The sequence below is a fragment of the Mustela erminea genome, chromosome 13 (assembly GCF_009829155.1).
Source record: "Mustela erminea isolate mMusErm1 chromosome 13, mMusErm1.Pri, whole genome shotgun sequence".
Taxonomy (NCBI): Eukaryota; Metazoa; Chordata; class Mammalia; order Carnivora; family Mustelidae; genus Mustela; species Mustela erminea.
The window spans coordinates 68,702,020-68,716,146 of NC_045626.1; the positions used below are offsets into that span (position 1 = coordinate 68,702,020).

At 41.1% G+C, this 14,127-nt stretch overlaps 1 protein-coding gene across 9 annotated transcripts in view; it reads left to right on the top strand.

The window, feature by feature from the left end:
• EIF4ENIF1 (eukaryotic translation initiation factor 4E nuclear import factor 1) overlaps positions 1-14,127 on the top strand; it is a 44,852-nt gene that overhangs the window by 17,415 nt on the left and 13,310 nt on the right. For all 9 annotated transcript variants that reach the window (XM_032309975.1, XM_032309982.1, XM_032309973.1 and 6 more), the window contains exons 5-9: positions 1,707-1,993; positions 2,268-2,469; positions 7,158-7,333; positions 13,158-13,293; positions 13,520-13,699. In XM_032309975.1, the coding sequence (XP_032165866.1) occupies positions 1,707-1,993; positions 2,268-2,469; positions 7,158-7,333; positions 13,158-13,293; positions 13,520-13,699 (981 nt within the window). The remainder of the gene's footprint in view (positions 1-1,706; positions 1,994-2,267; positions 2,470-7,157; positions 7,334-13,157; positions 13,294-13,519; positions 13,700-14,127) is intronic.

The window sequence follows — 14,127 nt, forward strand, 5'->3', positions numbered from 1 at the left end:
TTGCAAGAGGGACTTCTTTTGAGATAAGTGAAAACCCATCGTAAAACAAATTTGGCACTTGGCAAAGAAGATAGGGGTTATTCTAGTTTGAGATATGAGATCCCTCTATACAGCTTACAAGTACACTTAGTACAGTAATGTCTCTCAAACAGAAAATTTATTTTAGGAGAATCATTAATTACACAGAAACTGTATTAAGTGACAAAAACTAGTAAGCAGCCTAAATGTCCAGGGGTAGAAATGGGTTACATAAACTTTGGTACGTCTATAGGTAGGAGTATTAAATTTTTCAGCTGTAAATTGGAAACTTGTCTATACTGTGTCTTGTTTTTAGAAGACATGGAGACACCCCATGGAAATTCTGGAAAAGTATATACGTTTTAGGTACTGTTCCTGGTGAGAAGATTAAAGGAACTTTTTCTCACTTGGACTTCAGTTTTCTGGTTTTTCTGGGAAGAATTTTTGTGTGGTGACATGTTTGGTTTCCTCAGCTCTTTATCAAGATATAATTGACAAAGAATAGACTGCACGTAAAGTATACCATTTGATGTTTTGGCAGGTGTATATACCTGTGAACCCATTACCATGATCAAAGTAACAAGCATTTCCATCACCCCCAAAAGTTCCTGGTACCTCTGAGTCGTTCCTCATACTCCCCCATTCCCCCCACCAACCCCCACCAAGCACTGATTTGCTTTCTGTCACTACAGATTAGTTTACATTTTCTAGAATTCAGTATAAATGGAATCCTATAGTGTGCACTCTTTGGGTAGCTTCTCTCACTTAGAATAGTTTTAAGATTCAGTCGTGATGTTGGGCGTATAAATAGTTCCTTTTTATTGCCTATTAGTAGTCTATCGTATGAATTTGCCGCATTTTATCCATTTATCTGTTGATGGACATTTGGGTTGTTTCTAGTTTCTGACCATTAACTAAAACTACTATGAATATTCAGGTACAAGTTTCTATATAGGCATACGCTTTCTTTTCTCTTGAGTAAATACCTAAGAGTAGAATGGCTGAGTCCTATAGTAAATGTATGTTCCACATTTTGAGAAACTGCCAACCTGTTTTGCAGCACAGTTAGGCATCTGCCTTCTGCTCAGGTCATGATCCCAGGGTCCTGGGATCGAGCCCCGCATCAGCCTCCCCGCATGGCAGGAAGCCTGCTTCTCCCTCTCCCACTCCCCCGATTCTGTTCCTCTCTCGTCATCTCTCTCTCTGTCAAATAAAAATCTTAAAAAAATAATAAAGGGTTATGGAGACTGATCATGGAAAATCGTTGATTATGAAATACATTTATTGCTACAAGGAGAAAGAGCAAAAGAGTTAGTCTTATTTAAATATGTAATGTTCATGGCACTCTGTAGCTGTTTCAGTGGTGACTCTTTCCTTTTTTTTTTTTTTTTTTTAAAGATTTTATATATTTGTCAGAGCACAAGCAAGGGGAGCAGCAGACTGAACAGGCAGAGGGAGAAGCAGGCTCTCTGTTGAGCAAGGAGCCCGATGCAGGGACTCCTTGGCAGTCCCAGGACCCCAAAATCATGATCTGAGCTGAAGGCAGCCACTTAACCAGCTGAGCCACTCAGGCGTCCTGTGACTCTTTTTTCCAATACCCTCACCACCATTAGTTGTGGACATAACCACTGAAAAAGGAAGAACACACTGCTGGTTTGCTTACCTTTCTCTTTCTGGCGTCTTTCCAGATCCACGGGAGCGTGTGAAAGAAGACGACTTAGATGTTGTTCTCAGCCCACAGAGACGAAGCTTTGGAGGGGGCTGCCATGTGACAGCTGCTGTTAGTTCCCGGCACTCAGGAAGCCCACTGGAAAAAGACAGTGATGGGCTTCGCCTGCTTGGCGGACGGAGGATTGGCAGTGGGAGGATAATCTCTGCTCGGACCTTTGAGAAGGATCACCGCCTTAGTGATAAGGACCTGCGGGACTTGAGAGACCGAGATCGAGAGAGGGACTATAAGGACAAGCGATTTAGGGTTTGTCTTCTAGATTCTTTGGCCCTTTGTGTACTTAGGGACATGATATGCTCTTCATTTATACCAGGTTATTTTGAGGTGCTGGATGAACACAGCCCATTCTTCAGCCAGATAGAGAAGAAGAGAGTGTGCTGGGGGGCTGGGAGGGACTTCAAGTCTGCAGCATCATATCTTCATTGTGTTGAGCACTACTTAATTCATCAGGACCTTAACTGAGGTAGAAATGCCTTAACTAGAACCTTATTTTTTTATCTTACATTGTGTATTTTTCCAGAGGGAGTTTGGGGATAGTAAGCGTGTCTTTGGTGAGCGAAGAAGAAATGATTCCTACACAGAAGAAGAACCAGAATGGTTCTCAGCTGGACCCACAAGTCAGTCTGAGACCATTGAGCTGACTGGCTTTGATGATAAGATACTAGAAGAAGATCACAAGGGGAGAAAAAGAACAAGGCGACGGACAGCCTCCATGAAGGAAGGTAAGCAAAGACTTTGAGAGGGAAGCTAACTGTTCTAATATGAGATGTACCAGTTGAAAGTTTCTAACGTTGTAGCCTGATTTTGAAACTGCTTCCTAAGTGTGAATTCCTAGGTGTATATCATACTCTATCCTCAACTTGTTCTGCACGCAGAGCTAAGCAGAAGTCTCACATTACCCTGTAGGAGCACTGTGTACACAAAAGGGTTCCCTAGAGATAAGAAACGTGGTAGAAATAGTGAAGGAGTCTTCTTTTTGAGCACTCTGCATAGTGGTAAGCATTTTGTGTGTATAATCCCACTTCTAACAGCCCTATGAGGTTGGTGCTTTTATGGATGAGTGAATGGAGAGCAGGAGGCTGAGGGACTTCTCTGTGGATACTGACGAAGTAAGTAGTGAAGTTGGGAGTTGAACAAGTCCTTTTGTGCTTCAGAGTCCACCTTCGTCACCATGGTTAGACCTTCCTACAGGAGTTGTTTATGACTTAGCTTCTCCCAGACTCAGCTGTGAGATGAGGTGAGGTATCTCCTTTGCTAAACTGAAGAAGCCAGAGCTAATGTGAGATTGCCTGGTGTAGGGTTGGGGGCCCATTAGTTATTTTCAGGGCAGTAGCCTGGATCCAAGATGGCCAGTCCTGGGCTGATGATCCTGAGAATTGGTGAAGAGCCAGGCTGGCTAGCCTGGGTTTAAGTACTGAGGCTGCTGTTTACAAAGGGATAATCTTTGATAAAACTTTTGAGGTGGGTCTGTTTCTTTATAAGGTGAAGACACTGCTTACTCCATAACTTTAAGTGTTACTTTTAGCATTAAAGATCAAATGTGAAAAATCAGAGGAAATCAGAGCTCAGCCTCTTGTGGGCACTTCTTGATTAAGTTCTAGTTCTCTTCAGCTTTCAGGCTTAATTGAAAAACACCTTTTGGCAGGTACTGTTAACAAAAGTAGAAATCTGTCTTAATACGTGTTTAATCAGTAGCATCTTAATATTTTGAGGCTAAGATAAATCTCAACAGAAAATAAGCTAGTGGAATTTCTTTAGGGGAAAGTAGGGAGAAATCACTTGCCCTTTTTTTGTAATATCTTTGAAATACAGTAGACATCATTATTTTTATGCTGTTACACATTGTTCCCTGGGGCGGCGCAGGAAATCGATGGGTAACTTGGGAGACGTTGCTCTGAAATAGCCTTTGAGACATACCCTTGTGTCATTCTCAGACTAAAGCAGCACCAGCCAAGTGTGGTTTTTTTTTTACATAAGATAAAGATAAGGCTTCTAGTGAAAAACACATGTTTTTCTTAACTGGTACAATCTGAATTTTACCCGTTCTTGTATCAACAAATGTATGAGCCAGATGGCGTGAGTGTCACCTCCTTACCTTAAAAATACAAAGAGAGTCTGGAAAGAAAGAACAACCCAAGACCCTGTCACATGGATTTCATGGCAGCCCCTTGAGTGGAATCCAGGGGTCCTAGCTCACTCATCCCAATAGTTAATTGCAGGGGTGCCTGGCTCAGTCATTAAGTGTCCGCCTTTGGCTCAGGTCATGATCTTGGGGATGTGAGGCTGAGCCCCGAGTTGGGCTCCAGGCTCAGTGGGAAGCCTGCCTCTCCCTCTCCCATTCCCCCTGTTTGTGCTTCCTCTCTTGCTCGATCTCTCTCTGTCAAATAAATAAAATCTTAAAATAAATAAATAAATAAAAAGTTAATTGCTGAAGGTCCCTAGGCCGTCTTAGCTATTGTATTTAAATCCTACTGTATTTAGGATCAACAAGTACCCTGTAATTTCATCTTGGCTGTAAAAATGAAAGGAGGGGAGGGATGGTGAGTACCTTTTAGTCCATGTTTGTATCTGTACTCTAGCTTTCCATGATTTTTTGTTTGTTTAGAGAAAGTTGGGGGAGGGTGGTGAGGGGCAGAGTAAGAGACAGAAACTCAGGGTTCCCGGAGCCTGACTCAGGTCTCAGTGTCACAACCCCAAGATTGTGACCTGAGCCAAAATCAGAGTCGAGGCTTAACGTGCTGAGCCTCCCAGGCGTCCCTCCGCAGAATTATTTTATATAATAGTGCTCATAGTGCTGGGAATGTACCAGTGAGCAAGACAAGTCTATTCCTTGCCTGTTTGATTTTAAGACTGATGTGTAATGAGCAGTTGTTCTAAACAGGGCCCAGTCCTAAGTGATATGTAAATGGTAATAATTGGAACAGTTTGAATATGCATTACACCTGTAACCTGAAAAAAATGTAGTTAGAAATGGACAAAACCCTCCATTGATAGCAAAGAACATTTTAGGAATGGCTGGGTGGCTCAGTCAGTTTAGCATCCAACTCTTGATTTTGGCTTAGGCCTGATCTCAGGGTCGTGAGATCGAACCCGTTTTGGGCTCCATGCTGGGGCATGGAGCCTGCTTAAGATTCTCTTTCTTCCTCTGCCCATCCCTGCATAGCTCACATGTGCTCTCTCTCAAACAAAACAAAACAAAACAAAAAAACATTTTAAATTGCACTCTCTCTAATGAAGGTATATGGTCCTTCTGAATGTGATAAAACATCCCCCTAGTTCTCTTTCCGAAGTCTTTCCCTTTTGAGTCTGTCATAATAAATGGCCAGTTGTGTTTGTCTGCTAGTGCACATCTCTGCCCACTCATACCCACTCTCAGTTGACCCCATCTGCTTTCAAGAGAGCTTGACAATGGCATAAAATTGCGTGAGACACTCTTGCTGCCTGCAAAAGCTATTTATCTGTTAAGAGATATTGCCATATTGACACAAAATAAGAGGGGTAGGAGAAGTATTAAAGTTTCTTTTGTAAATGTATGAGCCAAGTACAGACTCTCGTTTCTACTTTTCATCCTTAAGTTGGGACCCAAAACTGCAGCAAAATGTCACTGGTCAGTCCTGAGGGGCGGGCAGGCAGGTTCTGCTGGGTAAAATGGGTCAGGGAGAAGCACTGCTCTAGTGCTCTAGTCTGGGCATTGATTAGGCTGAGTTGGTCATTTTTCTAGGGCTCCCTTTCTTTGTAGAGTGAGGGCAGTACCTCCACCAAAGCAGTCATTTTAGTTTAACTGTCAGTCTGGGAGGAACAGTATTTGCTTCTGTTTGGCAGAAAGTGTGTGTCAACCCACTGGAGAGACTGCTGATTGCCTTGCCGGTGGCTTGCTAACTTTCTGTCTCATTGATGGCTTTAGGCCCTCGAGAGCTCGGGGTAGTCCTATGGTAGTCACCCCTATGGAGGAGCAGTGCCACCTTGATACACACGGCTTGGTGTGGAACAGCATTGGTGGCCATCTTAGGTTGAAGCTTCTGCCACTTGGCTGGGATTGAAACTGGGTCAGGAAACCACTTAATCCTTCAGTTGGAGTCCCCTGCTTTGCTGGCTAGCTTCTGAAGCATTATTAGAATGAAAGCAGCTGATCGTGTTTAGTGTCTCTTGGTCTGATTAATAACGAGACTGAAGTAACTACTGGGGACTTTTAAGAAGGGATGGGCCCAGGAGGTGGCTTCTTCCCCCCAACCCCCAGGAGGACTTCTATCTGCCATAGATCTTGAAACTATAGGTAGCTCTTACTAGGTGATTTTGCAGACTAGGCCTTTGGGAGTCCTGTTCTTCGGATAAAGTTGAATGTCTTACTTACTTAAAAGAAAAAAAAAAAATCCTAAGGATTTTGCCTTTTCCCATATTCCAGCTAAAACGAAGGTATTAGATTCCTTAAATGTTAACACTTGGTAGCTTCACTTAGACCTTGCCTTCACATCCTAACAACAGCTGAACAATACTTAGTTTTAAATTCGGGACGCCTGGGTGGCTCAGTTGGTTAAGCAGCTGCCTTCGGCTCAGGTCATGATCCCAGCGTCCTGGGATCGAGTCCCACATCAGGCTCCTTGCTCCGTGGGGAGACTGCTTCTCCCTCTGACTCTGCCTTCCACTCTGTCTGCCTGTGCTCGCTCTCACTCGCTCTCTCTCTGACAAAGAAATAAATAAAAAATCTTAAAAATAAAAAAAAAATAATAATAAAAAAATAAATTTACTTGGCACCACAGAGTAAGACAGAGTAAGACAGAACTGAGTAAAGCAGATTACCTCTCTTCAGAGAGCTTGGTCTCCCTAAACAATTATCTCACTAGACAGTGTGATAAGTACTCTGAGAGACAACACAAGGGTTACAGAGAAGGCAGTGAGTGATGTTTCTGGGCATGGTAAAAATGGGTAGGCAGGTCAGGCGTCCCAGAAGAGGTAACATTTGAGCTTCACCTTGAAGGATGAGATACAACCAACCTGTAGGCATGTGAAAATTGCCCTCATGCTAGGTTCACAGGAACACCTTAGATTGCCAAACTCTGACTTAAAGTGGTGGTGCAGATACCTGGATGAAGGCAGGGCCAAATTAATGTGGTTCCATTTTTAAGCAGTAAGAGACTTGCAAAAACTATCTTTAAAAAAAAAACCTGAAGAATGGGTGGCATCATCCTTCCTGCATTGTGTTGGTGTTCTGGCTTGTGAGTAAGGCTTTTTTCTTCTCTAGCTCCCATAGGAAAGGAATGGTTTTACTGTTGCAAATGCTGTATCAGCACATGAGATTTGCCTTTAAAGTTATCTGTGGCTCTTTTGCACGTGTGCTGATGGCTGAGGCCACAGATTAAGCCTAGAGCGGTTCACTTGATCAGATCACTTTTTGTCCTGGTTTTGCTTTCAGGCATAGTCGAATGCAATGGAGGAGTGGCCGAAGAGGATGAGGTGGAGGTCATCCTCGCACAGGAGCCTGCTGCTGATCAGGAAGTGCCAAGGGACGCCGTCTTGCCTGAGCAGTCCCCAGGAGAATTTGACTTTAATGAGTTCTTTAACCTTGATAAGGTGCCAGGCTTGGCTTCGGTGAGTGTAGCGGCACACTTATAAACAAGATGGAGCAACTATATGGTTAAATTTGACCTGAATATTTAGGATACTCTTTAAAGTATTGTTTTGCTAGATGTTTGGGGGATTTAGGCTTTTATTCATAAATATTATTTGAGTTTTCATGGCTTTGTTTTGAGAGGCCTAGTGGAAATGACCAAGTGAGAATTCTGTACCGTTACCTCTTTTTCTAGACTGGCAGCATTAGACTAAGAATTCTTCAGATGTTAAGAACATTGTCTGCTTTTATTTTTAAATAGTTAAGTGTTTGTTATAGACTTGCCGTGGAGGTGGATTTTTATAACTGGTGATTAGCATCATGCTGATGTGTATCCTTGCATAAGGTTGACTAGTTAGGTGGTAACTTTGTGGTGTGATGGTTCTGAAAACCTGGTGAAAGGCACCTTGAAATATTATCAGTGTTGATGTTAAACTGTTGAGGTCCAGTCTTTCTTGTCTTTCAAAGTAGAAACAGTAAGACATCCCAGATCTTCACTTGCTACCGGCCCTTGCTCCTATCGTCTTTGGTCCTTCAGGGATTACTGTAGCTTCACAAATTGGATAAAAGATAGAACTCTGACCTGTGCACACAGAAATGAGTTTCTTCTGTGGTTATTGAAAGAGTGTATAGAATCACCATGAAACAGTTTTTTAAAAAATTTTATTTGAGGGGCGCCTGGATGGCTCAGTTGGTAGGTGTCTGTCTTCAGTTCTGGTCATTATCCCAGAGTCCTGGGATTCAGCCCCGCATCACGCTCCCTGCTTGGTGGGGATTCTGCTTCTCCCCCTCCTTTCTGCTCATGCTATCTCTCACTAGCTCTCTCAAAGAAATAAAGTATTAAAAAAAAAAAAAAATTTGTTTGAGAGAGAGCTAGAGTAAGCACAAGCAGGGGGAGGGGCAGAGGGACAGAGAAAGGGAGAAAGCTGACTCTCCGCTGAGCAGGGAGCCCAGTACAGGGCTCCATCCCGGGACCCTGGGATCATGACCTGAGCTGAAGGCAGATGCTTAACTAGTGGAGCCACCAAGGCACTCCATGAGGAAACAGAATCCTAAAAAACATTTGGAGCACCTGGGTGGCTCTATTGGTTAAGCATCTGACTCTTGATTTTGGCTCAGGTCATGATCTTAAGGTTGTGAGATTGAGCCCTGAATCGGGCTTCATGCTGGGCATGGAACCTGCTTAAGATTCTCTCGCCCTCTGCCCCTCCCCGACCTCTCTCTCTCTCTCAAAACCAAAACCCACATTTGCCCAAAAGTGTCTGTATGATCTAGACATCTCATTTATAGCACCAAATACAGCAAATACATTCAACCTGTCCTTTAAAATTGGTGGTTTAATGACTCTACTTCATATCTGTAGTGGCTCCTTGCTTGATTATTGCATGAGTGGAGAGAACTGTGCATGACGGAACAGACAACATTGGCTCTTTTCCTTTGTCATGTGCAGCCCCTGTCCCCAGAAGATGGCCACCCAGAATAGGCAAGCAGACACTGCATAGCACTGATAGGTACTCACACTGATAGGTGAGTTCTAGAGCAGACTTCTGAAGTTCTCCATGATGGGGGTCAAGTTGTATTTCCAGTCCTTAAGGACCATGCTTTCGTATAAAGTACAAAAGTCACAGCAGTGCTCTATTGCTATAAAAGTATCTAAACATTTACTTTGACTTTCTGGTCCAAGAGCACACTTGTCTAGAGCACCCTTCAGGAGCTTGTGGAGTGTGGCTCTAAATCAACTGGCAACTGTGTGGCTGATTCTGTTCCTTAAGTTCTAGCAGCAGCTGTAGCTGTAAGTCTCCAGTCAGACACCTCACTTCGAGTCAGCTAGTTGGTAGTAGTCCTTCGGCTCACTGAGCAGAAGCATGGCATTCAGACAGGAGCTTAATTTCCTTGCTGGAAAATTCTTAGCTTTTAAGGGGACATTAGTAGCTTTTTCTTTCCCCCCCTTAGATGGAATCTTACTGTAAAAAGTTTTCACCGCAAAAGGTCAAAATTTGTAGGCTTATTTTTTTTTTTTTAAAGATTTTATTTTATTTATTTGACAGAGAGAGATTACAAGTAGGCAGAGAGGCAGGCAGAGAGAGAGAGGAGGAAGCAGGCTCCCCGCTGAGCAGAGAGCCCGATGCGGGACTCGATCCCAGGACCCTGAGATCATGACCTGAGCCGAAGGCAGCGGCTTAACCCACTGAGCCACCCAGGCACCCTGTAGGCTTATTCTTAACTCCAGATGTGAACACCAGTAAAACTTAACCCATGCGTTTGCACAGAAGAGTTCAAAACTAAACTTTTACTTATAGGTAACATTCATTAGCCTTCACATGTAGTAAGTCATCTAATGCTCATAAACCCTTGTAAATTAGATTACTACTATTTCCATTTTACAGATGAGGAAACAAGCAGAGAGGCTGAAGTAACTTGCCCAAAGTCACACATCCAGTAAGTGGTAGACACTGAACTTTGACTCCTAGCAGTTTCAGTTAAGGGTCTTTGTTTTTAATGCCCCACAACTATACTGCCTCTGAAGCATAAAAGGCACTGTGGGAGCTTCACGATATCTTATCTTTTGGCCCTCACCCTCAATCAAAATTTGGCTAAAGCTGAGCAGTAGTTGCTACTAGGCTAGGAATTCTCCATGTTTTTCATAAAGGTCCTACCCATTAAGGTATATATAATATGTTTACTTAACAGATGCCCTGATTGTGCCATGTAATTATAATATTATGCTCAATAAATGACCAATTAGGAAAAATAAGAACTACGTAGGATTTGAGTATCAACTGAGAAATGTTATAAAAAGTGCATGAAATAGTACATGGCACTCAGTAAGCTCCACCAGTGTTAAGTATTAATAGATAAAAATAGAATTATACCTATATTTGTAGGCTATATTTACTGCCATTACAACACATTGGAAGTTGAAAGTCATAAAAAATCTACTCAAACTGAAAGTTTGGATCACATGTGCAAGTAATTTCAGTTAAATAATTAAAAATAAGTTTATTTTAGATATGATAGAAGTCTTACTACAGCGCATGACACATAATAGGTGCTTACTTATGTTGAATGAAGAAAAAGAAATTCAGAGTAGAAAGAGTAAACTATTTAGAGTGATGAACAAGGATCATGACATAGAAGAACCTTAGTGTTATAATCAAAAGTGTACTCAGAAGAAAATGTATATCTTTGTTACAAATCCCAAAAAGTATACTGGAGTGAAAAAATTCAAAATGATAGAAATTTCCATAAAAGTGGAAAGTACTAGAAGAGCATTGATCAGTAAAACCTAGTAATTGTCAAAGAGAAAATATTTTATATAAAGAGAAAATATTTGGGACGCCTGGGTGGCTCACTTGGTTGGACGACTGCCTTCGGCTCAGGTCATGATCCCAGAGTCCCGGGATCGAGTCCCACATCAGGCTCCCAGCTCCATGGGGAGTCTGCTTCACTCTCTGACCTTCTCCTCGCTCATGCTCTCTCTCACTGTCTCTCTCTCAAATAAATAAATAAAATCTTTAAAAAAAAAAAATTTTACAGTGTCTTTGACAATCAGAATAATCTGAATCTTAAGAAATGACTTGTCTAAATGACCTTGTTTGAAGGGCCAGACTAACAGTCATGTTACCTTAAAATGTTACTTAAAGGGATGCCTGGGTGGCTTAGTCGTTAAACGCCTGCCTTCAGCTTGGGTGGTGATCCCAAAGGTCCTGGGATCAAGCCTAATGTCGGGCTCCTTGCTCTGTGGGAAACCTGCTTTCCCTCCCCCACTCCCCCTGCTTGTGTTTCCTCTCTCACTGTGCCTGTCTCTGTCAAATAAATAGATAAAATCTTTTGTTTTAATGTTGTTAAAAATGCAGGAGTAACAGTTTAAACATGCCAGATTACAGTCCATAGGCTAATCTTGACCAGCTGATGGCTGACAAGAGGGTAGCAGAGGATGTCTTGACCAAGAAGTTAGAGCAAGCAGCCTGTACCACCTCTCCATTTCCTGTACCAAGGTTCAGGAAATCTCACTGCTGTTAGATCATCCCTGCTTGCTGTGTGGTAAAAATGACTGACTAGAAAATACTGTTAGGATTCCTTTTGGGCTTAAAATACTTTAGTTTCTTGAAATTGGCATTTCTAATAAATGTGTGTAAGAGTAACTTTTTTTTCTACTTTTTATGTTCTAGCTGTAATAAAACAGCTCTAACAGAAACAAAGTTGATCACTGATCAAAATATGGAAATGAGTTTCTTACTGTCATGGCTTTAAAAAATGTCCAGATACTTCATATTCATGTCCTTTGCTTTTTCATGTTGCTCTTGTGTATCTTCTATTTTCGGATACACTATGATCAGAGGAAATAAGAGGATTAAAATGCAAAGAGATTTTTGGCTACTTGTAAAATTTCACATTCTTTTCAACATTAAAACATTTTTAATGGCTATATCTTTTAGTTTTAAAATAATTCCTGTTTATTCCTAAGGATATCCCTTATATTTTATCCCTTATATTTTAGGTACAATTCTCAATTTTCCACAATGAAACACTTCTTACATGCTTCTCTTCTATTCTAATTATGGCAAAATTCGTACACTTTAAAGTCCGCTAGTCTACAAGTGAGTGATTGAAACTGAATAATACTCCAGAAAACAGGAGTACCACAAATAATAACTTAGCATCATGAATTAAAATCTCTCATTCTTGTGTTCAAGAGAAGTATTTCATGGCTTAGCTTGGGTACATTATGAGAAAATTCTTCTAGATGAGAATAAAATAAGAAATCCAAACTGTTGTCGCTGAATTTTGACTGGAAATTGTGGGTTCCTGTCTTTAAATAAAACAGTGTCACTGCTTTGCCATCCTCATGCTAGTTTGGGGGAAAACCTGTTTTTGCTTTGTCATTGGTATAGAAATGAAAGTTTATGCCTTTCAAGGTGTGCCTCATTTTTTGGATTGACATTCGCTTTACCTTGTCTTTTCTAAATATGGATAAGGAAGAACACTGCATAAAGACCAGTTTGGATATTTAACTGGACTTAGGATAGAATAGAATTAAAATTTTTTTAATGCGTCAATCTAGTTTTTAAGGATTGATAATGGAAATTACTGTTACAAAACAGTGGTGAGAAATTATATCTGATTGTAGCACATCAATTATTCTTGTTAACTGAACAAACTACTGCAGCTGGATTTCAAAGAAAACAAAACTTGCAAACTCCCTATTAAGTTCAAACATACTAGAAATCCGTTAAAAGTTCATCTTTTACTTTCTGACACTTTGTAAACTTAGACTGGAATTATGATCTCTACGAGCTCTACTTCTTAGCTTCTGAAATTGTCACCATTGAATTTTATGATCTTCATAAAAGAAACAAAGTTGAAGTTTGAAGCAAGGGCTTTCTTTCATCATCTCTCCATCCTTGATATTTAGTTGAAGGCCACCCAGCAGCTTGGCAATGGAATGCTTTACTGTGGTGCTGATTTTGATTTTGAAACTGTCCTCTGAGATTATTAAGTAGATCATGAATTTTCTACAGAGGCAAAGGATAGAAAACCAGAACATATTCTGTGACACAGAGGTTTTTCATTGTATGATCAGAAAGTACATGGTCAGTAATGCCTACCTTTGGGTTACTCAGAAATGACTCTGGAGGGGAAGAAAAATTAAAGATGTTGAAAATCATAAATTCTGAGGGTGTTTACCTTCAGGTCAGCAACATCAAAGGAAGTTTCAAAGTAAGTGAACTTTTAAAAAAATTTGAACCTTGTTGTTCTTTTCACCTAGAAACCATTATTTTAGCTCCTTGTCTTTCTTTTTAGATGATAGAAGATGTTTTGGGAGAAGGGTCGGTCTCCGCCAGTCGGTTCAGTAGGTGGTTCTCTAACCCAAGCCGGTCAGGAAGCCGATCCAGCAGTCTTGGGTCAACACCACATGAAGAACTGGAGAGACTAGCAGGTAAAATGGCTTCAGATTCTGACTTTTAATGTGGTTTTGAGCCTTTTTTGACATGGTTCATTCTGTCTTCGTTAGGGTACAGTAGGGTTAAAGAGTCTTTGGGTACTTAAACAAAACAAAACAATACAAAAAACCTTCAGTTTGTGCCCCTTTTAATAACTGAAGATCTGTTTCTGTGCTTTATTGGAACCAGTTGATTAATGAATATCTTTACTTGCAATATTAGGTCTGGAACAAGCCATCCTCTCTCCTGGGCAGAACTCGGGGAATTATTTTGCTCCTATCCCACTGGAAGACCATGCTGAAAATAAAGTGGATATTTTAGAAATGCTACAGAAAGCCAAAGTGGATTTAAAACCTCTTCTTTCCAGTCTTTCTGCAAATAAAGAAAAACTTAAGGAGAGCTGTAAGTGTTTATTAGAGTCTCCTTTACGCATTGAAAAAGTGTGGATCTCAGTCTTAGGGCACTTACTTGGTTCTAACATACTGCTGTTTCATCAAAAGTCAAATAGCGAGTGGTTTTTATTTAATGTATTTCAAAATTTTTATCAAACAGTACCACCTTCTTGAGAAGCTATTAGTTAGTGGTTCATGGGCTTTTCCTCCAAGTCCTCCTCCTCACCTGGAGCTTGATCATTATACTCCCGTTAATGCTGTAGTCCTCCTGGGGATACGTTGGCAGCTTCTTACACCTTTGCCTCAGTCTGCCATGTTCTTGCTTAGGTTATGCACCCTCAACATAGACCTTAGTTTTATGCTGTCTTCCTAAGTACAGAATTATGGCCTTATTTCCACTGAGCAACCATGATTTTAAGTCTTCAGTTTGTTTGTTTT